General features: G+C 35.7%; 3 protein-coding genes across 5 annotated transcripts in view; 1 reads left to right on the top strand and 2 right to left on the bottom strand.

The window, feature by feature from the left end:
* The window catches only part of LOC121378464 (general vesicular transport factor p115-like), a 38,544-nt gene extending 31,178 nt beyond the window's left edge, over positions 1 to 7,366 (bottom strand). The window contains exons 1-3 of the mRNA XM_041506639.1: positions 7,280 to 7,366; positions 1,891 to 1,977; positions 1,480 to 1,544 (exon numbers count right to left, since the gene is read on the bottom strand). Coding sequence (XP_041362573.1) covers positions 1,480 to 1,544; positions 1,891 to 1,977; positions 7,280 to 7,345 — 218 coding nt within the window. The 5' untranslated portion in view covers positions 7,346 to 7,366. The remainder of the gene's footprint in view (positions 1 to 1,479; positions 1,545 to 1,890; positions 1,978 to 7,279) is intronic.
* Positions 7,367 to 11,672: 4,306 nt separating this feature from the next.
* LOC121379297 (elongation of very long chain fatty acids protein 4-like) lies at positions 11,673 to 19,525 on the bottom strand. 3 transcript variants are annotated; one of them, XM_041507844.1, is made up of 3 exons: positions 19,415 to 19,525; positions 14,815 to 14,963; positions 11,673 to 13,476 (listed from the first exon to the last, which is right to left on the bottom strand). In XM_041507844.1, exons 2-3 carry the CDS (start codon positions 14,959 to 14,961, stop codon positions 12,898 to 12,900), a joined length of 726 nt encoding a protein of 241 aa, XP_041363778.1. In that variant the 5' UTR covers positions 14,962 to 14,963; positions 19,415 to 19,525; the 3' UTR covers positions 11,673 to 12,897. The 3 variants fall into 3 exon arrangements, with proteins under 3 accessions (XP_041363778.1, XP_041363777.1, XP_041363780.1); XM_041507843.1 differs by having other exon boundaries at positions 19,355 to 19,519; XM_041507846.1 differs by having other exon boundaries at positions 19,376 to 19,515.
* Positions 19,526 to 19,770: 245 nt separating this feature from the next.
* On the top strand, positions 19,771 to 27,918 carry LOC121378752 (Golgi apparatus membrane protein TVP23 homolog B-like). Its single transcript, XM_041507047.1, has 7 exons — positions 19,771 to 19,841; positions 21,298 to 21,377; positions 22,869 to 23,023; positions 23,248 to 23,327; positions 24,943 to 25,068; positions 25,745 to 25,873; positions 26,883 to 27,918. Exons 1-7 carry the CDS (start codon positions 19,830 to 19,832, stop codon positions 26,940 to 26,942), a joined length of 642 nt encoding a protein of 213 aa, XP_041362981.1. The 5' UTR covers positions 19,771 to 19,829; the 3' UTR covers positions 26,943 to 27,918.
* Positions 27,919 to 27,933: the final 15 nt, after the last annotated feature.

The following is a 27,933-nucleotide window of genomic DNA, read 5'->3' as shown; positions in this document are numbered from 1 at the left end:
GCTAGTCCTGCAGGCCGTACATGCATGCTAGAGTCTACTCAAATGTCAAATAAACGTACTCTTTTCTTCAAAGGTTAAATTAGTAGAAATAAATGACTTTTTCTGAATGATAGACAGTGGTCCCAAAAGTGCAGGCAGATAGTGTCTCAAGTATATCAATTCAAAGATCACCAAAACACACCCAATTTATTTATAACCGTAGTAAATAAAAATGCAAGTTAATCAACTTGTTGGAAGTTACACTCCCATTTTATCAGTAAAGAATTAACTACATTAAATATTGTATTATTCAGGACTTCTAGATTATGGTAGTCCCACTCCCATGGCTAGTGATATTCAATGTTGGGCTAGTAAATGCTATTGCCATGCCCGATGGCTAGTGAATTTGTTTTGGTCAAATGTTGCGGTCAAGTCTATTTTATAAATATGAATATCCTGCCCTCAACCCCAAGCCCCCAATGTTAGTGTTTTAACCATGGCTAGTGGATTCTATAACAAGCCTAAAAGTCATGATTGTATTGGTGAAATTCCACATTTCTTAAAACGCAATATACTGGCAATCACTATATCATTGCTAGTACTTTATCAGATTATTATCATGTGCATTAACACATTGTCAAACATACTGATGTTGTGACATTTGTGAAATATTTGTCATACACCAAACTAATTAAAATTAGCTCCACAATTACACGTGGATCTAACACCAGCCAGTTGGAGCTCATGTCGACCAATCAAAACCTTACTTGCAGAATCCTGCCAGTGATTTAAAAATAATTCGAAAACATTCTGAATTATTTTGAGGGTATACGACATGTTTCGTGTGAATTACGAATGCCTTAAAACATGTTTTATTTTATAAAATAAATAATTTGTAATGTAAAACTGAAGACTGATTTAGTTGGGGTTTTTTATAAATAAATAAATAATTTTTAATGTAAAATTGAAGACTGATAACCCAACCCGTACGTATTGGTATGGTTCGCTGTACTGCGGCCACTAAAATAGACTCGCCCGATATTTTTAGAATTTGTATGCTCCCAAATAACGTTATAAAAGGCGAAGTGTGATTGGTCAATATTTAAATTATTATTTACAGACGAAATGTTACCTGGACATTGGGGACTACGCAGTGTTGTTAGTTTTAACTCACTGGCAGGATTCTGAAAGTAAGGTTTTGATTGGTGGACATGAGCTCCAACTGGCTGGTGTTAGATCCACATGTAATTGTGGAGCTAATTTTAATTAGATTGTCATACACGTACATTTAAGAAGTCTTAGTAGATAAAAACCAAAGAGTAAATACAAATTCAGGTGGGGGGGTTTCTATAGTGTATTTTTTCTTGAATGTCTAGTGTTAAAAATATGACACAAATCCATTAGTTAGATATATTACGTAAATACAGTTTTAAAAAAGCTATCTAAAAAATTCCCTAAATACAATTAACTAAGAAAAAACAATCATCAAAAGCCACTTACCTGTCATTTTGTAATGTATTTACCAGAATGTCCATTGCTTGTGTTCCAACCTCCAAGCGAAACTTCTGTCAAAAAAATTAATAATAAAAGAAAATATTAAAGTGTCAAATTTTCAGATAGTTGCATGCGATTGTTAAACTCAGAACTACATGTAGATGTACTACTTGTCAAATTCACAAACTGCAATTTTACTTTTAAAATGGCAAAATTAGTCATAAACGTCTAATGATTGATACATGTATTTTGTTGAAAAATAACAAATTTTCTGCAATTTTTCAAGTTTCATAGATAACTTGGCACAATTGTCTGCTACACCAAAGCTATTTCTATTAATATGTTGCAATAAAAGACCAACAGTCGTGGAATGGAATACAAGTGCCAAGCAGAAATAATACTTGTTATTCAATTTACCTTTGACAGCGCTTTAAGGGCACGCACAGCATCTCGACGGTCGTCTAACAGCGTGGATGACTGAACTCGCTCACATAGGCGCTCAACCTGAAAAACACAGTTAAACGTTAAAGTTTGGTTTGTTTCACAACAACACTAGAGCACACTGATAAATTAAGCACCGGCCACTGAATGTGTCAAACATTTGGTAATTTTACCTGTAATCTTCAGAGGTAAGCTGTTACATTTTCCTATTAGCAGCGAGGGATCTTTTATATGCAGTTTCCCACAGACTGGACAGCACATACCACAGCCTTTGATATAACAATAGTGGGACACTGGCTGAGACGGGGAAAACCCCCAATTTGAGAATGGGTCCACAGAGGTGAATCGATCCTGCAACCAAAGTGAGTGCTCTACCTACTGAGCTAGATCTCACCCTCTACACATGGAACATATAAATAACATATATGTGAATGAAAACATACCCATTTTAGTCAAAATGTACATAGTTTAAATTATTTCTTTCTTTTTTTAAAACTACAATAATTATATTATTTAACACAGACACTTTTTTTTTTTTTTCTGCTTTGTAGGGACATTACAAACACATGTGAAAATATGGGTACATGTATGTTTTGGTACATACATGCATGCATGGATATATGCATGGATGGACATCATGACCAAAAATTGGGCATGTTTTAGTTATGTACATTTTGGTTTGGGTACATTTTGACAAGTTTGTAAGTATGTTGCTGTCTGATGTATATGAGCACCTAAGCATTCAATTATTATTTTCAAGGCAAACACTGTGTATTTGTGGGAGAGTTTGTTTCTCTTACCAAATAAGTGATGAATAATCTGAAGTGTACTCCAATTAGTCTGTGCGTCTGTAGTAAATAAACATTAGAAAATTATGTACGTTGACGCCTTGTATCCAAAATTCAGTGATTTGGCACAGAAGATTGGTGAACTGTTATTCACAGACCACCTTTCCTTTTCTTTCAACTTATTTTCGTGCTTATATCCAATTAAGGTTCAAGCACATTGTCCTGGGCACACACATCAGCTATTTGTCCAGGACAGTAAGTTAGGGGTTAGTTTGGTTAGCGAGGAGGGTGCAGTGGTCTTACACCTACCCATTGAGTCGTTTAACTCTGGGTAGGAGCCGGTACCGGGCTGTGAACACTGTACCTACCAGTCTTATGTCCGATGGCTTAACCACGACGTCACAGACCCACCTATAAATGCTACACTGTTGTTCCATGTTATTTTAGCATACTTTTTTAGTTTTGCTGACATTTTTACTGTAAAAATTAATAATCACACAAGACACATCTCATCATTGGTTTCTGATAGGGCTTCTAGATTATAGTAGCCCCACTCCCATGGCTAGTGACATTCAATGCTGGGCTAGTAAATAACTAATATTGTCATGCCCGAGGGCTAGTCGAAAAAAAAAAAAATTCAAATGTTGCAGTCAAGTCTATTTTGTAACTATGAATAGCCTGTCCCCAGCTTTAATTTGCTATAAAAAAGAACTGATAATATGACAATTTCCTCAATATGAATTGCCAAATACTGAATGTGCCAAATTACTGGATGCTGACAACAACCCACCTATTTTCTATATCTGTTTTGGCCTATGGATGCACCAATACACCAGACATTCACGACTGAATACAATATTACGAATGTATGTGTTTGCCAATATTATTATTTTTTATTATTAAACAAGAAAAACATGGTTATATCTGCACTAACCAAGACTGTTGCTTAAATCTACTTCAGAGGTCAAAACCCTGCCTACTGAAAGCAAGTTTTATTTTTTTAAATATATTTTTTGGACGACCATGACCCAAACACCCTAATAACTTTACTTGTCAGTCTAGACCCCCATGAGAATTTTCGGCTGCTTCAAAACTGATAAGTACTGCAAGAATATGTTACATTTATTCAATTATTGTGTACATACGAAGCCAAAAGGCTGGTTTGAAGATGGTGCCACAATATGTCACAAAGTCATGTCATCGATCTTAAGTGAATGCTTGTCAACTCGCCCCAACAGTTGGTCAACTCACCCCACCCGGTTTAGTCAACTCAACCCCAAAAAGTTACCAACTAGCACTTGTTTGGTCAACTGGCCCCAATTTCAACTTTACTGTTTGTAAATAATTTTGACAATATTATTAAAAATGAACACCTACAATTTTAGTGCGTCATTTTATTTAATATTACTGCGAAACTCTTCTATTACAACCACTTGTGTGTCTTATTCAGACTGGTATCATGTCAGATAAACAATAATCTATTATTAATGAAGATCTAGTTTGATAATGTATCTTATAATTATTCTCCTGGTTTGTCTTGACCATTTCATAATTTACAAACTTAAGGTATTACAACGAACTGTGAATCCTCCTTTAAAGTTATCAGTCAGTCTGTACACTTAATTATTTCCTAAGTATACAATAGATCTTTCAGTCTCAACGGACGACATTGATTTAAGGATAAATTTACAAAAGTACCGGTAGTAAGAATGAGAAAATTCTTAGGTTACTTGACTGACTGAACCAGGGCAGTTGTGAACAAATAGTGGTTTTGTTTTCCTTTTGTCGTTCTAACATTTTGTTATGGTCAACACAACAAATGGTAAAACATCACATATGTCATCAATGAAGTCTTAGTAGGTTCTACTCATCTGTGCCGGTCTGGTTACAGTTGATAAAAGCTGTTTAATAACTATCCATTTCTTCTGTTACTAAGGTCGACGACAGTCACTTTTCGGACCCATTTTGGCTTTGTACACAATAAACATAGCATATTCAAATTTCAATGGTAATGTTTTGATATAATATATTTGACAAAAGGTATTTTTTATTTATTTCATCTTTTAAAACTTAAATTTAATATTTTGTGCAGATTATAAAAAAAAATAAAAAATACTGACCTGTAAATAGCATTGTCAGAGTATTATAGAATTTTAACAGGGGTCAAGGTTAGTAGACCAGTTTTTATTTTAATGTCGCGAAGCACTGTAATAATATAGCTAATTTTTAATTTGAATGACGTCAGTATTCCAACGACATCAATTTGCATAGATCTCCTTACAATAACCATAAACCAAGTACATAAAGTTTCCATTTTCAGAACACTAGAAAAATTCAAATGCAAAATTGCTATTGAATGTTTTTTTGTTTGAACCTTACTAATGCACCTGAATGTGTTTGACGAAAATCTTAAGATTAAAAAATTGTACCTTTTTACGAAATATGGATTTCAAGTGAAATTACAGTAAGATATATTATATTTATTGTGTACAAAGCCAAAACAAGGGTGCGAAAAGTGACCGACATCGACCTTAAGTACTGTGACAATTTACACGTTTCAATTCCCAATGTATGTTCTAATGTGAGATATATCGCCAATTGTCAAAAACCGTACGAAATCGAAAACCGTATTATTTTACTTCAGAGTATTTGTAATATCTGTGCATGTTCGATCGTTGACACGACAACAACGTCTTGTCAAGGAAGTACACTTAAAACAAATTTCCTGAAAAATGCGAGAAAAAAACGGTAAGAATAAGTTTTATGCACAATGAAATGTATTATTACAGTTAATTTGTAACCTTTAATCTTATGGAATGCAATGCAAATGCATGCCTAGCCTAAACAGTAACAGGTGCACGACAGAATCCACACAATCAAACACGTCTGCTAGCACTGCCGACTGAGTAATGACTGGTCACTTCCGGATAGCCGCTTAAAAAATAAAATAAAATAATAATTATTATTTAACGACGCACTCAACACATTTTATTTACGGTTATATGGCGTCAGACATATGGTTAAAGACTACACAGATTTTGAGAGGAAACCCGCTGTCGCCACTACATGGGCTACTCCGATAGCCGTTTTTAGGTCACGTGATTGTCACATGACTTTTCGCGGTGGGAAAGCCAATTTTGTGTTGTTGCCATTACGTTGATAATGTCATAGTATGGTTTTCGATAATCATTTTAAAATGGCATTTTCTTACCACCTGGTGCAATTCTTGATGGAACAGAAATAATATGTGATTATATACGGTTTCTAGACGTTTCGTACCCAAACACGTTCGTACCATACCGTTTCGTAACCACTAGCATACCAGTTTGTAACCAGTTAAATAATGTCATACATTACACCTAACATTAATATATTTTTTAAATACAAAATTATAATGTTATATTACAAACATATTGTAACATTTAGCAAAAAAAAAATTGTAATAATCACTCAGTATCTTTTATAAGCATTAAATAAGCAATTATGTCATGTGCATCACTGAAGCATGCCGTTTCGTAACCAAAAAGCATACCTTTTCGTAACCAAAAAGCATACCTTTTCGTAACCAAAAAGCATACCTTTTCGTAGCCAAAGAGCAATTCTTTTGTCTTGTAATTTGGTGTCGATTCCACAGTGCAGCGATGGTGTTTATTGTTATGCATAACCGTTCCGAGATATCGATCGGAATATTTCGCAAGACCGATCCTCTCTTCGTACGTATATATGCTCAAAACAAAAACATTCATACACGCACACGTATTACGTGCGCACACGCACGCACATATAACAAAAATATAATAAGATCTGATATACCATGTTTTTGGAATGTGGACTTTTTTTAGGTCTAATAATGCCTACATTGTCCGATATAATACATTTTTGATAGAAGAATACAACTTTTTGTTTTAATTTATGCCTTTGTTTGGTATGCCTTTGGGTACGAACTGGTATGCCTTTGGGTACGAACTGGTATGCCTTTGGGTACGAACTAGTATGCTTTTGGGTACGAACCGGTATGATACGAAACGGTATGGTTACGAAACGACCTGATACCATTATATACTTACCTTTTTATAAATTTTATTTCTAAACTGAACAAGGAAAACATTAATGTTGTTAAATTGATAGCCTGACATGATTGAGCATGCGTACCTGCCATTTCCTCTTAGTCGTACGGTTTTCGATTAAACGAGGATACTGCAGTACTGTTTAATATATTAATTAAGTTTAGCTTGAACATAATAAAGTGCAACTGGAGCGATTTGATAAAATTGTTTGGTGAGAGTTGACTAAACAGAATGGAGCGAGTTGACCAACCCCCTCCTCATTCTTCCCTAATCTTTGGTGAATGTGGTGCTGATGATGACGACTTCAGAGGCCAAAAATGCATAAATCCCTGGCCACGTTCCTGCATAAGATACTAACAATCTGTTTGTGAGACTGACAGACACTAAAAAGTCCCGATTCACGAACCATTTTTAATAATTTTTGATTGCAGCTTGCATGCTCATTAAACATTTGAGATGTATGCATATTTATTTTGTAACCTTCTTTAGCACGTGATTAATATACATTACCGTTTCTGCACCAGTTGGGTGGATTTCTCCTGGTTGAGCACCAAGATACTTTCGTAAATAATCCATTTTGCATTCGTGGCTTCCGGTGTTTTTAACATTTACACCATTGAGTTTCCTACCGGATATATCACTAACACGTTATATATTGTTTCCCAACGTAAAGTAAAAAACGGGTATAAAATATAACAAGATAATTTTAGTTTGCAAACTAATTATGTAAAATGTTTGTTTTTTTAAAGCATTTAGGTTACAGTTATAAGAACAATTCTTTGACTTTCCATCTCATAGTCACTGCACGGCGATGTCTGACGTGTCTATAAGGAATGACGTGCCTAAACCTCAACTAAGAGGCGTTAATAAATTAAAGGGACTATCCCTAGTTTGCTGCATAGCAATATGTTTCTGCCTAATAAAGTCGTTTAACGACTAAAATTACATATTTTCTTGGTTAGAATATCAGTGACTGTATATCATCAGATTGTCTGTATATTCAATGTGTTTCTAATCATCCTAATATTAGCAAGTAGCCCAAACTGGATTTGGTCTCCCAAAACTTTTGTATATATATATACTCTTTAAAAAAAGTAGAGGAACTCTAATAAGAATTTACAATTGCCAAAATTGTAAGGTATATTAGCTGTGGGGAATGGTTATATGATAATAGTGAATTAATTGGGCAAACATTACAACCGGTAGTTCAGTAATACAGTAGGTTTTATGACCACCAAAGATCTTGAAGGACGATCGTGAAATTGGTAAGTTTTGTTTTTTTAATCAGTAAATCGCAAATTCAAACAATAAAAATAACTAAAAACAAAACAATAACAATTGTATGATCAACAAAATGAAAAAAGATTGACAGAAATAATGTTCCACAGTGATTAATGGACCTTCCTGGAAATTGTGAAAATCGAGAATGATACCCCATACACGGTACGGGGCAACTGCGTGATGCATGTGCAAACTATGAAATGTGTTTCGGTGTGTTGATAAACAGACCTGAACGTTCTTTACTAGGATGTCTGTGGTCAAAACGTATGTTCGGTCTAATAGTTGATATTAACATTAATATTTCAGGTTCCCATACTTTTTTGAAGAGTAGGGGCCTATATATTCGGGAATAAAATGAAGTATGGCCAAATGTAAACAATAGAACGATCAGAAACACGTTTAGTATACAGCCACTAGTATTTTATACAGAAAAATAAGTTTAAAAAGTAATTTCTGCCGTTAAAAAGTATCTTAGTCGTCAATATCAAAACAACTGCAGCAAAATCAGAATAATCCCTTTAAAGTTTAATAGTGTTCCCTATTCGCAATAACACATGAACGGCTTATTTCCTGCTGGCCGCTTTGCGTTTTGCGTGTTCGGTTTCTTCTCATTCAGGTTCTATTTATTATTCAGACATTTTTATACGGTAATGGTACCGTAGTGGACCGTTCTGGATGTTCAATAACGAATGCAAAATGTGACCATTTTCTTCATCTAGCCCACACACCCAATGTAACATTTTGTAACACCAAGACCACATAAAACTACGTACATAACGGTATAGTTAATCACACCTCCTTTTGTCGCTACCGTGACGTAATCTAACCAGCATTACCTATAGTATTAATTATATACTAACTAGCTGATATACTTTTTGTTTCTTGTGTAAACTTTATATATCATGACCTGCAATAGAAAAACTGTCACGACAGCCTTCATTTAATCCATAAAATTAAAATGACCCATGCTTTGGAAAGAAAGAAAGAAATGTTTTATTTAACGACGCACTCAACACATTTTATTTACGGTTATATGCCGTCAGATATATGGTTAAGGACCACACAGATTTTGAGAGGAAACCCGCTGTCGCCACTTCATGGGCTACTCTTTCCGATTAGCAGCAAGGGATCTTTTATTTGCGCTTCCAACAAGCAGGATAGCACAAACCATGGCCTTTGTTATGGATGACTGGTCGGTGCAAGTGGTTTACACCTACCCATTGAGCCTTGCGGAGCACGCACTCAGGGTTTGGAGTCGGTATCTGGATTAAAAATCCCATGCCTCGACTGGGATCCGAACCCAGTACCTACCAGCTTGTTGACAGATGGCTTAACCACGACGCCGGTCCCATGCTTTAGAATACGTTACACAATTTACTCTCAAACAGCCCCTCCGTTTTGTTTTAACGTCTTGTAGAGCTGTTAAAAACAACCTTTCTCGATGCGATTTGTGTAATTCTATAACAATTTTCATCATGAAACAATTTCATTGTGAATTAACGATATTCTGGGCAGGTTAAATGTACACTTCATAACTAATAGTAGACAGTCATTCTGTCGGAGGAAAACAAAATCACTTTCGTCATTTCATCCCGAATTCATACCGGCTGGCAACCGTGACTGTCATGAAAGTTGTCATTAACAAAGTGTACGACCCCTGTGACAGAAACACCTTTTTTTAATAACAAAATAACAAATTGTCACGGAATCTGCAAACTAATTTGTCACTGTAAATAACCTTGAAGACAAAAAGATGCAAAATTTATTCCTTCAAAATTGTTTAAAAGGTGAATGATGCAACACACTTTCGCAAAGTAACTCCTTTATTCGTTTTGAGTTTTTACAAATCATCAGCTTAATACATAGCACAGTGCTACGAATATAAATATACAATATAATAATTATATATATGTATATGCTGGGGCGGATGCAGCTTTTCTGATGGGGGGGGGGGGGGGGGGGGGGGGGGGTCCAAGACAAAAAGGGCACCATAACATTATGAAAAGGCACTATTGAAAAATTACACACGGTTCACACGGACCATAATATAATAGTGCTACAACAGGGACGCTGGCAGACGTATTCTACAGTGTTCTATACATTGACAATAAATAAATTTGTAAAAAACCTAAAAATCCTAAATAAAAGGGGAACTTCTCAAATTTGAGGGGGGGGGGGGGGGGTCCGGACACCTTGGACCCCCCTCTAGATCCCCCCCCCAGATATGTACAAAAAATGGTGGGTGTACAAAATATTTCCCGTTATTACTTTTGAACCCAAGTTCCTTCTTGTCATCTGTGGCTAATTACGCACAGTACGATATAGGGTTGGGGGGGGGGGGGGGGGGGGGGGGGATCAACAACAAAAAACAACACTTATCCGTTGATGGAGACCGGCCTCGGTGGCGTCGTGGCAGGCCATCGGTCTACAGGCTGGTAGGTACTGGGTTCGGATCCCAGTCGAGGCATGGGATTTTTAATCCAGATACCAGATACCGACTCCAAACCCGGAGTGAGTGCTCCGCAAGGCTCAATGAGTAGGTGTAAACCACTTGCACCGACCAGTGATCCATAACTGGTTCAACAAAGGCCATAGTTTTTGCTATCCTGCCTGTGGGAAGCGCAAATAAAAGATCCCTTGCTGCTAATCGGAAAGAGTAGCCCATGAAGTAGCGACAGCGGGTTTCCTCTTAAAATCTGGTGGATCTAGACTAATGAGCGAGGTTTCAGGGGAGGGGGTTGAGTCATACTCCCCTGGAATGTATATTAAAATAAAGAAAATTTGTTTTGAGCGAGAGGAGAGGGTGGGGTTCGACATTAATACCCAACTACAACCCCCATAGATAATGAATGGTTACAAGTATTAAATGTCCAACTAAAACCTCCACTGTTTACCACTATAAAACATATTACACAAACACAACCTCCACTAGAATAGTGGTAATGAATGGTTATCAGTATTAAACTTGATACTAAACTACAACCTCCACTGGTAAATAATGGTTTCCAGTATAAAACTTATAATATGTAAATACAACCTCCACTAGTAATGAATGGTTACCAGTATAAAATTTAATATGTAAATACAACCTCCACTGGTAATGATTGGTTACCAGTATAAAACTTAATATCCAAATACAATCTCAACTGGTTATGATTGGTTACAGTTACTAGTATAAAACTGAATATCCAAATACAACCTCCACTGGTAATGGATGGTTACCAGTATAAAACTTAATATATATATTTTTTAAAACAATGCTTATTGACATTTGTATTAATGTTGGAATTGACCAACAGGCGATGCCTATATTAAGGTCTCTCCCTACATTTGATAATTAATTTTTTTTACATGGCAGACAAAATAATACTATTGATTTAAAACAACAAGTGGAGAGATAAACAAGAAGTGAAGATTAAAACTTAATATCCAAATACAACCTTCACTGGTAATGAATTGTTACCAGTATAAAACTTAATATCCAAATGCAATCTTCACTTGTAATAAAAGTTTGTTTTTATTAACGACACCACTAGAGCACATTTATTTATTAATCATCAGCTATTGGATGTCAAATATTTGGTAATTTTGACATATAGTCTTAGGGGAAACCCACTACATTTTTCCATTAGTAGCAAGAGATCTTTTATATGCACCATCCCACAGACATGATAGCATATACTATGGCCTTTGATATACCAGTTGTCGTGCAATGGCTGGAACAAGAAATAGCCCAATGGGCCCCATCAATGGGGGTCCATGCCAGACTGACCACAAATGAAGCCCACACACTGGTAATGAATGGTTACCAGTATAAAACTTAATATCCAAATACACCCTCTACTGGTAATAATCATTTACCAGTATAAAACTTAATACTCACATACAACCTCCACTGTCAATGATGTCAGGCACATGTGCTAGGGTGGGCAGATGTGGCAGGGTTGAAACCCCTTGCTGAAGCACATTTTCAGTTTACCCCTACCACATCCTCTGCTCAAGCAATTTAGTTTTCATTTTCCAATATATTTTTTCGGAGCACATGACTAGAACCACCTATAAACTTTGCTCACCAGTCTAGACCCCCCAGCACTAAAATGCCTGCAAACGTGCCAGGAGGTTGTAGTTGAACATTTACCCCCCACACTACAGTTAGTTGTGCAGAGCCACGTCCTTTCTGTGATGTCAAGAGATCTCGTTTCAAATGGGGAATGCACTTACATGGGTGCCTCTTTTTGTCACCTCGAGTAATATGCATCATTTAAATCTGCCTAATTCGATCAGTCAGTCAGTTTATTATATCTACAATCCAGTCACTAGCTACACAAACGAAATACATTGCATGATTATAATTACAATCACGTTACAACAAACATTGTACAAATACAGACATGTTAATTATAATAATACAATTAAGAATACTGTATGAATGGCGCTCATTATCATCCTTTGAGTTGTTTTAAATAAAATACATCTATATTGAGCAAAAGTGAGTTGAACACTGCATGTTCAAGTAGTCCAGAATTTTCTGTCATTGACAAGAGTTTTCTAACTAACTAACTAACTAAAAGATAAAATCCATTTTGGGCTACTGCAAACATTAGGCCAACAAGAAACACCGATATTCTAAACAAGAAATGCATTTAAAGGTTCATTGTATTCTGAAAACAATATATGGCACCTTCTGGTTGAAACTAAGGATGGGTTTTGGGAGGGTTTTTTTTGCTTACAATATCAACCCAACTATTCCAAGCAAGAACTAAGTTGGACAATGTTGTAAGCAGGAAAGTATCTTTAAGAAATGAAAATAAGAAATGTCAATAATTTAATTTCGGATGCCAAAATTATCAATCAAGTTTTTTAATGACGGGTTCACTTTTTTTTTTTTTAACATATGCATGATAATAAAAGTTACAGAAAAGATACATCATTGTCAGGCCATAAAAAATACCATAAATGCAAAACCCATGGCTTACATAGCCAACTGCTGCAAACACGAAATCAGTAAAAAATTGAACGATCTGTAACTGAGTTAATTGTTTCTTCCATGTTGGAGGATTTTCTGGAGAAACTGCACATAACCCATAATATAAATACAAGACTACATGAACAAATGCATTAATGGACAAAAATAAAGCAATTGCAGGCCATGAGTATAACCTGTATCCTAAATCACTGAGCAGCAACATGGATGCATGATGGTACACATGCAGAAAGGTGATCTGGCGCCGCTTGTGTCGAACTATCATAAATATCGTATCCAACAGTTCGAAGACCTTCGTTATCCAGTATATACAAAAATATATCTTGAGCTGTGCAGAGTTCTGTTTTTGGAATATCGATTCACTTTGATACAATCCTTTACAGAAACCAAACATGACAACTGCATTGACAGAGCAACAGGTGAAGTTGTAAAATATCAGTATCTGGAAAGAGAAAACAAAATGTCACATCAAAAGCAATGTTAATCCATAACATTACTCAATACCAGCAGTCATGTTAACAGAACTGGCCTAGGTGGTGTGGTGCTTTCATAGAAATCAACCATAAATCTGGTTGGTACTGGGATCACATCCAGATTTCTATCCATAGCACATTTTTAACACCACCATTTATTCTCACTAAACTAAACATGTACCTCTATCCTAGACAGACAGCCCAGATAGCTGAGATGTGTGCCTAGTACACTGTGCTTGAACCCAATTGAATATACATGTAAGCATGAATATAAAAACAAAAACAAAACCCAATTCCCTGGCAAGCAACATCATTAACCAGATCAGTGTTTTCCTAATTTAGAGAAGTACACATGTAAGCTGTGTGTACCCTTCCTTAATATCAAGGAAGGAAATGTTTTATTTAATGACGCACTCAACACATTTTATTTACGCTTATATGGCATCAGACATATGGTTAAGGACCACACAGATATAGAGAGAGGAAACCCGCCGTCGCCACTTCATGGGATATTCTTTTCGATTAACAGCAAGGGATTTTTTATATGCACCATCCCATAAACAGGATAGCACATACCACGGTGCACTTCTTGGAGCAAGAAATAGCCCAATAGGCCCACTGACGGGGATCGATCCTAAACCGACCGTGCATCAAGCGAGCGCTTTACCACTGGGCTACATCCCGACCCTCCTTCCTTAATATGAACACAAACATTAATCTACAATCCTTTCTGCTAGTGTCAAAAGCAAGGGCAAATGGAAAACGGGGATGCCACATCACATACAAGTTCTGTGACCCCAACAAATAACGACTACTGAAAGTTTGATGTCATTCATCTATATCAAAAGTAACAATAGCCTTTTGAATGTTTCTTTTTACATCGTCACTTTTTTGTTGAAAACCATTTGGAGTAAATAAACTGAGTCATCTAAGGCACATTTTAGTATGTAAAATACAGTCAACATCAGCGGCGAATGAAACCTTTTTAAAAAAAAAATATTGTATTAAATTTTATAAATCATACATATTTACATAATGTGGGTCCCCCACCCCACTATAAAATTCTGGCTATGCCAGTGGTCAACAATACCATGAGCCAGGAGATGTTTTTTTGTCTGTCATCCAGTCTTACCAGCAATTATTTTACTTTTACATTGACACATTAGTTTGAATCAATCATGTATTGTCCGAAAGGTTTGGATTCAGGCTGGCAGAATTTGTAACTTACCGGACCGAATATCTGGCAGGAATGTCAGCCAATTTCTCCCCCTGAATTAATAGAAAACACATGTCAACAGAGAACTTACCAACTTAAGGTTTAATGGCCGAGTATGCTTTTGCCACCAGTGAGATTGCAGTATGATAAGGAGGTAGACACAGAATATAGGAAATGATGGTAAACCGCTTATAAGCAGAAAACCACGCATTAACTTCTCCAGCAAAACTCCAGCCATATCTGTTTCAAAACATAAAATGACAAAAAACAATCAATGCAAGTGGCATTTTTATCGACTATATTTCAATATAGATAAATATAATTACATACATCTTTTTTTTCTTATTCAGATGTGTTATTCATAGTTACCTGTTGCATTTTACATAATTATATCATGTTATTATTAAATTATATTTTACAGACATGCAGTAGTCAAATATGCAGGATACACATTTCCAAAAGTGGACATGAAATTTAGCAAACAGTTCTTATTTTTTTAAATGAACCTAATATGGCTTTAAAAAACAAGTTATTCCATGATGAGGTACATACACAGCCATTACACACCACTTGAAATTTATGTTACATTGGAAATAATCATTTTATCCAGGGCTAGCTCTCGACAAGCAGAAGATTTTGCCAAATTATTTATTAAAATCAAAATTTACAAAAACCCACAGTTATTTTTCCAACAAACTATCAATCATGACAGGAATTTTTTTTTTGGTGCCATTTTTGTTTACAAAATCTGCAGTTGGCGCACTTGGCTGATACAGGCCTCTGAGAATTGAAAATTTGCATAAACCATTTACGGGTTACGCAAAAACAAACTCAGGTAACCCATTTTGTTTTTATGTAACCCATCATGACCATGTAAATGATGTCATAATTTCAATGCACAAACAAAAAATGGATTATGCAAAACTATATTTATGCGAGTGATGCATTAACGAAACCATCACACTCGCAATTTTCTAAGGCCTGTGATATCATATATTAACTATTCCAAAGACCACAAAAATGTGCAATTTATTCAAGAAGAGGGTGCAGTGTCTTGTAATTCTTAGAATAAATTCAAGAAAGTCAAGTTTGTTTTGTTTAACGACACCACTAGAGCACACTGATTTATTAATCAGCAGCTAGTGGATTTCAAACATTTTGTACTTTTGACATACTCTTAGAGAGGAAACCAGCTACATTTTTCCATTAGTAGCACGGGATCTTTTATATGCACCATCCTACAGACAAGATAGCACATACCACAACAGTTGATATACCAGTCATGGTGCACTGGCTGGAACATGCAGATGAATTCAAAAGTGCATAAATTCAGCTTCTCAAAACAGGGCTTCCAGAATGTTTTTAAAATCCACTAGCCATGGGATCAATTATTTCAAAAATTTACTAGCCAGGATTAAAAATTCACTAGCCCTATTTTACTTTCAAGTTAATACAATTTTTCTAAATAATAGTAATAATCAGATATGTCACCTAAAGAGAGAGATAGAGCTTAAAAACACTTACATTGGGGATTGGGGTGGGGTCAGGATAGTCATATTTACAAAATAGACGTAAGTGCAACATATGACCAAAAACAAATCACTAGCCGTTGGGCATGTCAACAGTAGTTATTCACTAGCCCAACATTGAATATCATTAGCCATAGGAATGGGGCTACCATAATCTAGTCTACAAGCATACATGCAAACATACATATATTGTGAAAAAAAACCGTGAACCTGGGTACCCCATAAGCCGGTCTATTTACATTTGACTTGTTTTTAAGGAATCTGATTGAACCCTGACAAAGGCCTCTAAGAATCGAAAATGTGTGTACCCGGTAACTGATTTAATGGTTACGCAGAAATAAATCCAGGTAACCCATTTATCGGTTACGCAGAAATAAATCCAGGTAACCCATTTATTGGTTACGCAGAAATAAATCCAGGTAACTCATTTGCTTTTTGCGTAACCCGTTATATCCAAGTAAATGGTTCTCCAAATTTTGCATGAACAAAAAATAGGTCACACAAAATTTGCACGCACAAAATTATCATTCTCGCAATTTTCAGAGGCATGTGACACTAAAATACTTTTGTTAAATTAAGAAAACTTTCACAAAAACGAAGAGCATAGACATCAAAATATTTTTATACAAGTATAGGGAAATGTATACATGACCGCCATTTTGCACTGTGCGCACTATATTAAATGGCATGTAATATTAAACAAATCTAAATAAACAAGTTTTACACCACTGTCATTTCCCTATGTATAAAATTATTTTGAATGTCTGCTTGTCTTTTCCTCATTTGTGCACTTTGTTTTTTGAAAGGTTTTCTTAAAGGTCAGGTCATAGGGTTTTACGTGCACATTCAGAACAAGCTGTTGTAGCGCACACTTCTTAAAGGGACATACCCTAGTTTTTAAACACGGAGGCATATTTTTTATTATTAGAGCCATTGTTGATAACTGAAATCATACTTTACTTAGATTTTATTGTTTATATTATCCATTTCGGTACATTCGAAGTGTTTTTGGTCATCCTGTTGTTTTTAATATCACAAAATGCATTTCTCATATTTTTAAAAATGCACATGCGGTTGAGAAGCAACAGTTATGAAGTCGAGTTTTAGTCTATTTTTAGAGGGTATTTCACCATTTCAAAGTCACAGACTCATGTTTCTCTCAGTTGTAACTTTACCCAAATGTGTTACAGGTTTGTAGATTTATTAAACTTAGTATTAATTTTCACGGGTTGAAACTAGGGTCCATCCCTTTAATTCAACAAAAGCATTTCAATGTCTGGTTTCATGCGTATGCAGATTCCTGAAACACAAGTAAAATGTAAATAGCCCAGTTATGGGGTAGCCCGGTTCACGTTTTTTCATGATACATAATAAACATTATAGATATATGGTACCATATTCCAGGGAGTGCACTTTACAGTCGCCCCCGATCACCCATGACGAGTCAAAATAGCGTTGGGCACGTCAAAACCGTATCATGTGTTGCCCGCTTGGCGACCCAAAAAATTCTGCACATTGTATTATGTATCAAAATGCAAATAACTAATGTTTGTAAGAGATCAGAATTTATTTTTATTGTATTCAACTGGTTTCTTATTAGTATCTGCACAACCAAATCCATATAGGACATAATAGCGACCACTTCCCCAGTCTATCGGACAGTCTTAAAACCATTCGGAATCCCTCGACTGGTTTTGATTATGTATTCGAAAAACATTGGCCACCTAAATGTATTCGTAGATGCAATCGGCATAAATTGTTACATTCCGCTATACTATGTTTCACAGAAAGATTTTGTTTACGAGCCTGAGGTTTTCTGAAGTTAAATTGTGTTGGAACGTTTTCGTTTCTTACGGAATATACAGTAAACTTTTCCAAACACCCAATCATCACTGCGAATGATGCCAACGACAATCATTCCAAAACCAACCCTTGATAAAATATTTCACATGTTCGATTGTGTGGGTCCCGTGACAACATAATAATTATAATTTAATTACAACAGTTTGCAATATAACTAAAACAAGTTCTGCTTCCTTACTTTGTGTTATTATTTTTTGTATGCTACGATAACATATTTTTAAAGTATACTTAAAGTAAGTTCTTTTTTTAACGGTAAGAAAGAAGTGTTTTATTTAACGACGCACTCAACACATTTTATTTACGGTTATATGGCATCAGACATATGGTTAAGGACCACACAGATTTTTTTTAAAGGAAACCCGCTGTCGCCACATAGGCTACTCTTTTACGACAGGCAGCAAGGGATCTTTTATTTGCGCTTCCCACAGGCAGGATAGCACAAACCATGGCCTTTGTTGAACCAGTTATGGATCACTGGTCGGTGCAAGTGGTTTACACCTACCCATTGAGCCTTGCGGAGCACTCACTCAGGGTTTGGAGTCGGTATCTGGATTAAAAATCCCATGCCTCGACTGGGATCCAAACCCAGTACCTACCAGCCTGTAGACCGATGGCCTGCCACGATTTTTTAACGGTCAAGTGCCATTCAAAAGTTGTACGGGGAGTCAGTGTTGCTGTGAGTGGCCCGATTGGCCAGTCAGAAAATATCCCAAGTGCATACCCTGATATTCGTAGAGGGCGGGATTTAGCTCGAACGGTTGAGCACTCGCCTGAGGTGACTCATGAATCGAACCACCTCAGTGGATCCTTTGAGATGATTGGGGGGTTTTCTCGTTCCAACCAGTGCACCACAACTGGTCAAAGGCCATGGTTACGATGGTATGTGCTTTTCTGTCTGTGGGAAAGTGCACACAAAAGATCCCTTGCTGCATTAAGAAAATGTAGCAGGTTTCCTGTTGACTACGAGTCAGAATTACCAAACGTTTGACATCCAATAGCCGATGATTACTTAATCAATGTGTTCTAGTTTGTCGTTAAACAAAACAAACTTTTATCACATTCAATCATGACATTCGTTGGAACCTGGCTCCATATTCATAAACATACTTAAGTGAATGTGTGATACTTATCTGTATATTTTAATGATGTATTTCGGCATCATACATTGACTTAAGTATGTTTATGAATACGGAGCCTGGTGACAGCCGTGTTATGTAGTTTTTCAGTCACAGTGTGGACCTTGCCGTGAAAGTTTCGAACCAGAGATGGAAAGTGGGAAGCTTGTTACATTCTTGTCACCTTTTCTTTGTTATGACATGAATAAAAGGAGAGTATGCCGATTACTCTACAGATTAGAATTTGCCAAAAAAATATGGAACCAACAACTCGGTTGGTTGGTTGAAGTTTTTTCCGCCCTCTTTTTATGGAGCTCTGCTCTAAAAAATCATAACCTAACCTCATTATTATTGTTTTTAAATGAAGATTAATTTTACTGATTGTAACAACAGTTTGCGAATTCCTTATTAATACTAATTCAATAGCTAACTTACTAAAATAAATAAACGGAAAAAAATAAATAAGGTCATGTAGCGTAACCACTAAACAAGTATCGGCCAGGTCTTTTCCAACATGGGTAAACATTTTTAACCGAACACCGGATGATCGATCTGGCATTGACACGAAAAGCGAAAGCTACTGTTTTTGGTCATTAGCGATGGAATCTAGTGTACGTATACGAATGATTTATTATAGGCCTATGGGTAGATTTTAAATTAATGCATGTCCACCTTGGGTTATAGTCCTTTTTGGGTCAATATTTTTAGGCATAGTTTTGTCTTCTCTAACCTGTTTTGTGGTAGGCCTAAGTACTACCAGTCAGTGGTCCACTAGTAGGGACTACTAGTAGTGTTAATGTTAAAAATGGTAAATTTTGACATTTCTTACTCATAACATTGGGAACATTAAACTTATCAATTATCAATTTAAAACAGACATTGCAAAAAGAAACCTATCCAAAACGGCCAGTGTCAGATTAGTTCACCAAGGTAAACATCTATGGTCTGTTTTTTAACATTTTGACATCTATTGGACCTTACAGCACAGCAATAAACATCACAATAATAAATACATTATATTGTGTGTGGAGACGTTTATCTAGATGAACTAGTGTCAGATAAGATGTATGGTTTCTTCTTGTAGTGTTAAACTGTTTGTGCCAGTGGCTATATATGTAATTTTAATGTTATGATTTTTTAACTCTTAGCTTCTGTATGATATTGTTTTAACTATTTTAAAATAGTGTCTTATAAACCTGCTAGGCAGAATGATGTCATTTTACGGTGCGACGATTTACCCAATACTACCCAATACCATGGGCGTACGACCAGGGGCAAAACAGTGGGAAAACAGTGGGAAAAATTCGGGCAGTTTTTATCTGGGTAAAATTTCGGGCAAATCAACCCCTCCAGCCCCCCTAAATCAAAGAGTCCCCATACGCCTATGCCCAATACTTACCCAATACTTGTCAGAGACAAATATAAATAGGTAAAGCAATGTTTTTGGAAGGTACATCATTTTATGTATGCGCTACATTTGAATTCTGATTGGTTGATATGGATGCCACATTTTCATTTGTTAATAGTTAAAAGAAAGGTTTAATAACAGTTAAATATATATCTCAAAAGTAATGTAAATATATAATATCTAATGACTAAAGGTCTTGTGCCTGATTTGGCAGAAGCTTCAAAAATGTATTTTTATTTTTCACACACCTGTTGTAATTTGTTGGGGGGGGGGGGGGGTTGTGGGTTTTTAAAAAATGTTTTCTGATCACAGTAATGTGATAAAAATTGTCCATATCATCAAGATTAGAATTAGATTTTTTTTTTATAATTACCTCTTTTTTTATTTTATAACAATTATTCATGATGATATAATAGTTAGTGGTATTGGGTAAGTATTGGGTAGTATTGGGTAAATTGTCGCACCCTCATTTTATATATTTATACATGTATGTATGTTAACTTTGTAAATGATTGCATTCATTATATTCATCGGTTGAACACTGGTTTAGCTCTTCAAAATTTAGAGGGGCAGGTGCACATTGTACACCCTAGTCCCCCCTCCAGATCCATACCTGGTTTATTGTAACTAGTAGTTAACACATTGATTTGTATTTTTAGGTTATTATGGAAGAGAGCGAAGTCCCATTAAATTTTGTTGATGATGATGGCAGTGGAAGGGGCATGAGAAAGAAGTTACGGTAAGGAATAGGTGAACTCGATCTGTACATGTATACGGGCCATTTCAGAATTGATCACATAAAGGAGGGTGCAGGATGCAGTTTGTTTTGTATACCCACCACCTACAAAACCAAATTTTATTTTAACCAAAAAGGAAGGAAAGAAATGGTTTATTTAACGACACACTCAACACATTTTATTTACAATTATATATATGGTTAAGGACCACACAGATATTGAGATAGGAAACTTCATGGGTTACTCTTTTTGATTAGTAGCAAGGGATCTTTTATATACACCATCCTACAGACAGGGTAGTAAATACCATGGCCTTTGATATACCAGTCATGGTGCTCTGGGTGTGCAAAACCTTTCGCCAAATGCAAAAAACAGTTATTTTCCAGCAAATATCAATTATTGCATTAATTTTTTTTCACCATATTAAAATAACATTCGCCAATTGTTCCTAAAATTTGCAATTGGTGAATTTGGCAAGTGGCAGAGCTAGCCCTGCATGAGCCCAATGGGACCACCGATGGGGATCGATCCCAGACCGACCACACATCAAGCGAGTGCTCTACCATTGAGCTACGTCCCACCCCTTTAACCAAATAATGCATAGAGAAAAAAGCAGGCCTACCAAGTACATATGTAATATGTATGTATAAAATAATAATCATCATGTTTCACACCTCCCTTCTAGATCTAAAGCCATTAAGTTTTACATATTTTCTCATTTGCACATTAGTTTTGACCTTGATAAATGTATCACAGTCACTATCTGTATACGTCTGTGTGTGTGTGTGTGAGGAGTGTGAGGAGTGTGTATTGTGTGTGAGGAGTGTGTGTTGTGTGTGATGAGTGTGTATTGTGTATGTGTGTGTGTGTGAGTGTCTGTCTGTGTGTGTCTGTCTGTGTGTAGTGTGTGTGTGTCTGTGTATGTCTGTCTATATGTGTGTACCTGTGTGTGTGTGTGTCTGTGTCTGTGTGTGTCTGTCTGTATGTGTGTTTGTGTGTGTGGGTGGGTGTATGTGCGCATGTGTGCGTGTGTGTGTGTGTGTGTGGGTGTATGTGTGCGAGTGTGTGTGGGTGTCTTCGTCAGTAAACACTCACGCTCCCCTCCACACTCGCCTGGAACATTTTATGGAAGTGACAAACTGATTGGCTTGCTCACATTTTTTAAAAAATCATATTATTTGAAACTTCCTTTGATTGCTCGCCTGGCATTTCAGGAGAATTATCTTCAGCTCAGCTTGATTTTGTTCATGGCGAAGACTGCTTACTTGCTTATTAAAACAATGTTACGATCGAACTTAAATCAGTCCAGGGAAGGTTATTGTATGAAATGATAATAGGGAACTTACACATAATTTATTGATAACAAACTATCAATATTGCATAGTCCAAATGTATTTTAAAGTTTTGTTAATACATTTTTAACTTTTGTCAATACACAGTACATTTTAAAGTTTTGTTAATACATGTATTTTTTTCTCTCTTAAATTCTTTAGGCATCCAGTAGCAGTTCTGTTTCACATAATATTTCGTGCTGGAGCCATTCTCTCGTACCTGTTGTGTGGCTTGTTTAGTGACAGCTTCATCACAAACTTTGTTGTTATTGTTATTCTACTTTCAATGGATTTCTGGACGGTAAAGAATATTACAGGTTTGTATATATATTTTTAATATAATGGGCCCTATTTACTACGTTTTTTTTACTTTAATGAACTTTAAACTAAATAAAATTATGTTTTAAGAGAAAAGGATCATGAAACTAGTGGAACTGTGTTTACAAAACAACTTTATCCTGGCTGTAAACAATATTTAATGTAGGTCATTCACTGTATTGGAAAATATAGCATGTTATTAAGAGATGTATATTCCTTTCAGGTCGTTTATTGGTTGGCCTGCGTTGGTGGAATTATGTTGATACAGATGGAAAAAGTCAGTGGGTGTATGAATGTCGAAAGGTACATGTGATGTAATCAGTTGGTGTATTATTATTACAGGCACGGCAGTAGCAAGAAAACATTGGGGGACTGACTGAAATCGAGGGGGCAAAGCAAAGGTTCAAGGGGGTTCGGGGGTATGCTCCCCCATATAATTTTGAAAACTAGATGTCCTAAAATGCAATTTCTCCAACTTTCTAAGATGATGTGTTGCAAAGTGCTTAAAATTCATCTCTGTTACTACCAATAATATTTTTGATTCAGAATTATTGGGGGAGGGGGGTGCTAGAGTCCTCCCAGCTTCGCCATACCTGTATTAATATTGTTCAAAACAACTGGTTCTGTAACTATCATGGTATTGTGGAATAAAGAATTAAAAGATGTTAACAGAAATAGAATAATACATGAATGGCCCTTAGATACCATTTATCTCACAAGTTGTTTTAAAATGTATTGTTAATGAGCGAAAGCGAGTTTGATACATTTTTAAACAATGAGTTGTGAGATAAATGGTATCTAATGGACACAAATGTATTATTCTATTTCTTACAAATCCTCAAAAACCAGGTTTTTTACAACCATTGCACTTGTAGCTGACTTACGTGTCACAGACCCATGATTATCACGTTAACTATACGTCACAGTCTAATTGATTTCCCTCGTATAGTTTTTCATTGGCTGCATGGCACTGGTGACTGGTCATCACCTAGGAGTAGGAGCAGCCAGTCGTATGTCTTGAAATTGTTAACACACGTACATGTACATGTGTTAACAACTCATGACTTATCAAAAATAATGCATGGTGTTCTCACCAACGTGTGTAAGAAATGTAATTAACATTAGCATTATGGGTATCTGACCATCATGACAGACAATCTGTCGTAGTGGCTGTTGGAAACAGGAAAATTGAAGTCCGAGGGGTTCACAAGTTACCGTGTAGATAAAATGGATATGAGTAATAGATTATTATTTTTTGTCTAGATATCCACTTAGAAATTTTCTTTTTGACTTCTAAACACAACATCATGGTTTATCAGGTGACAGATTAACGTGTACATTTTCTCTGGCATTTTGGCTGGTCAATGCAAGACTGATGCACTGCATGAGTATTTTAAATTTTCTTTATTTTATTAATTATAAATTTTAAATCACTCACAACTGTTGGAGAAGAGAATTCACAATCCTAGTTACAACTGTGGGTTTTTTATGAAACTCAATCAGATTCTTTTTATCCTGTTTAAACAATGGAAGTAAGGATGACATACTTTTTATTCTCCCACTTTCTAAGATGATTGTGTTGCAAAGTGCTTAAAAGTTGTTTGTGAATCAAATTTGGTTTTAAACTCGGTCATTCACTGTAGCCACTAGCAGTATTAACCACCCTGTCGAAAATAATTGGATCCTCTCTAGACTTGGTTACTTCCTGATCAGTTAACAATTGACAGATATAATGTATGGATGGCATAACCAGTTATTGATGGTCATATAATAAAATAAAACAATGGCTTTAATTATTTTGCCATTTTTCTAACCCATTTGTAAATATCTTTTATAGCAAATGGATAAGATGGCATAATGCAGAACTGTATATTCTGTCTAATCCGTTTACTGTTTTCATTTGTGATTTTTGTTTTAGGATAAAGGTACTACTACAAACTCTGCAGCCGAGTCGAGAATCTTCTGGTTATCGCTGGTTGTAGCTGAAGTTATATGGATCATCTTCCTGTTTGGAGCATTATTTACCCTCAAGTTTAAGTGGTTTGTAAGTAAAATTAGTAGTCTCCTCACAGAAATACATTAAACATAAACTGTAATGTATCTCTGTTAGAGAACATCTAGTCCATTTTTTTTTAATATGGGCCAGTGTTTGTTTTTGTTTGGGGGTTATATATTTAATTTGTAAATTTCATTCCAGTTTTTGTACCTTGTAGACATATCTTGTATGAGGATGCCATTATAATGTATGCTGAATAATTAACAAGCCTGCCTTTAATTTTTTCATGCATAATCTCTGAAATTCAATTTACTGATGTTTAATTTTCACTACCGTAAATAAGAAATTTACAAAGCATTATTTGGCAACTTATTTAGATTTGTTAATAATTTTAGAAAAAAGTAAAATGCTGGATGTGACGAGTTAAAATATGTAGACATATCCTCTTTGTGATAGTTTGTTTCTCTGTTCTTATATCTGGATTTTTCGCTGAATTTTTTTTTAAAGTTGTACAAGAATTAATTTTTTTGTTTGTTTGTTAGATTCATGGGCATTAACTGCAATAGACACTAAAAACTTGATAAAATATTTTTAATTATTGTGGTTTTATTTGTTATATTGTAAGCACATCTCAGTTATACAGCATGTTAAAAAGTGAGTCATTATAATCATCTCACATTTCTTTAGTGTATGGTTTCTCTAAAAATAAAGAAATTAATTTCAGATGGTTGTTGTGGTTGGCATTTTGATGAATGGTGCAAATCTGTATGGATATATAAGATGTAAACTTGGGGCCAAGAACAAAATAACATCAGTGGCGACAAATTTTCTCAGTGCACATCTCTTCAAGTCTGTAAGTAAAGTAAAAACAATAGTCTCTTATCCATACAACCCTTCACTGGGAAGAGTCCCAAAAATTCATGAACAAATGTATATTTAATTAAGGGGGAATGCATAATCACCTACCCCTCTAACCCAAGCTTCCAACACCCATGAAACGGGTACATCAGAAATTCTGTGCTTGCACAAATCGAGTAAATTTGTGCTATTAGAGGGATCCCAATCAATGAAAAATGGCCTGCGGTGTGTTTGTACATGTGTATGTGACTGATATAAACCAGTGCAGGGAACAAAAAATTAATTTGATCGAGTTATAGATGTGAAAACGAATGTGATGATCGGTTATAAATGCTTAAAAATATTCTAAAAGCTTTAACATTAGGACTTCATTTTTCTACCGGCCTCGGTGGCGTCGTGGCAGGCCATCGGTCTACAGGCTGGTAGGTACTGGGTTCGGATCCCAGTGACGAGGCATGGAATTTTTAATCCAGATGCCGACTCCAAACCCTTAGTGAGTGCTCCGCAAGGCTCAATGGGTAGGTGTAAACCTCTTGCACCGACCAGTGATCCATAACTGGTTCAACAAAGGCCATGGTTTGTGCTATCCTGCCTGTGGGAAGCGCAAATAAAAGATCCCTTGCTGCCTGTCGTAAAAGAGTAGCCTATGTGGCAACAGCGGTTTTCTCTAAAAAAAATCTGTGTGGTCCTTAACCATATGTCTGACGCCATATAACCGTAAATAAAATGTGTTGAGTGCGTCGTTAAATAAAACACTTCTTTCTTTCTTTCATTTTTCTATTCTAAATCTCTGTACACCATTATTCCATAGCTTTAACATTTTCATGTCTCTGCTGGATTTATGTCAGAAACTGAGTTTATACAAAAATGTACTGTCATATCGACATTTATAGTTAATGGAGCACTGTAAAGGTTAATAAAAATGTGTTATATATGGATTAATATGGCACACTGTTGAGTTGATCAGTGCACATTTATCTGTAATATTTCACATATTCTTTCAGATGTTTTCTTCCATGACTAAAACCGATTCCAGTAGTCAACGAGCTACTACAAGCCAATAAAGAAGACTGTTCCACTCTGTATGTTGTGCATAAAACAGACTATTTATTTATTTTTGTTCAAATCTGAATGGACATCACTGCTTTGAATACGATTTTGTTGTAACATTTATTCTTATTCCAGTTTCTGTATAAGCACTAAGAGTAGAAATAAAACAAATACAGATTCCACCCTTGATCGTTACGGGTTTGAATTATAACGTGTTGTATATAGGGAATACTACATAGTAACAGAATGACCATCATCTTACAGCGAGTACGGTAGTTACATATCTAATGAGCATTGGCAAGTTAGATATTTGTAAGCAGTGTGTTAAAGTTACCGTATAAACTTACGAGTAGTATGCATGGTTACTGCACTTTCGAAGTTTAAGTTAGATATTTGTAAGCAGTGTGTTAAAGTTACCGTATAAACTTACGAGTAGTATGCATGGTTACTGCACTTTCGAAGTTTGATTAAGTCGACAGTCCAGAGTTTGTGGTAAAAGACATGTGCCACACACTGACATGATCAGTGGGGTGGGGTTTAAAAAATGTCTGGTTTACAGATTTGTTGCACACTTTGTCAGTGGGGAATCATGGTACCATTCTTGCATATATATACCAAAAAATCAGGATAAAAAAAAAGAAGTTTTTTCAACTACAACATCTTGCAGTCAGTTTCGGTAGTGTTCATTTCATGATTCAATGTGGCTTTGGCTGAATCATTGTGGATCAGTTAATTGCAGGTCTTTAAATAATTTTCCACACGTGATAACAAAAATCTCTCTATATTTTCTTCAATAAGTGTATAAAAAAACAAATTGTTACTATAGTAACACATAAAAGCTTACTTATTTAAAACTGCTCCACATCAATATTTCAAAACATTCCAAAACCATAATCAACTGGTGTTGAAAAGAATCTCTTCAACTTGTGCAAAATATACCATTACATGCTGTAAGTTATTTTATGTGCAATAAACATACATTTTATACTGTCACGTGTCTGATAA

Source organism: Gigantopelta aegis, chromosome 8, assembly GCF_016097555.1.
Source record: "Gigantopelta aegis isolate Gae_Host chromosome 8, Gae_host_genome, whole genome shotgun sequence".
NCBI lineage: Eukaryota > Metazoa > Mollusca > Gastropoda > Neomphalida > Peltospiridae > Gigantopelta > Gigantopelta aegis.
Note: the sequence above shows the minus strand (reverse complement) of the source record. Positions and strands in the feature narration are given on the sequence as shown.

Bases quoted from the DNA above. Each gene is read 5' to 3' on its own strand.
- LOC121378752 (XM_041507047.1), top strand. The intron at 21,378-22,868 runs GTAAGGAATAGG...TAAATTCTTTAG, and splicing joins GGCATGAGAAAGAAGTTACG to GCATCCAGTAGCAGTTCTGT. The intron at 25,069-25,744 runs GTAAGTAAAATT...AATTAATTTCAG, and splicing joins CCCTCAAGTTTAAGTGGTTT to ATGGTTGTTGTGGTTGGCAT.
- LOC121379297 (XM_041507844.1), bottom strand. From the start codon at position 14,961: ATGGCTGGAGTTTTGCTGGAGAAGTTAATGCGTGGTTTTCTGCTTATA. The intron at 13,477-14,814 runs GTAAGTTCTCTG...TTCTCTTTCCAG, and splicing joins GGCCATTAAACCTTAAGTTG to ATACTGATATTTTACAACTT.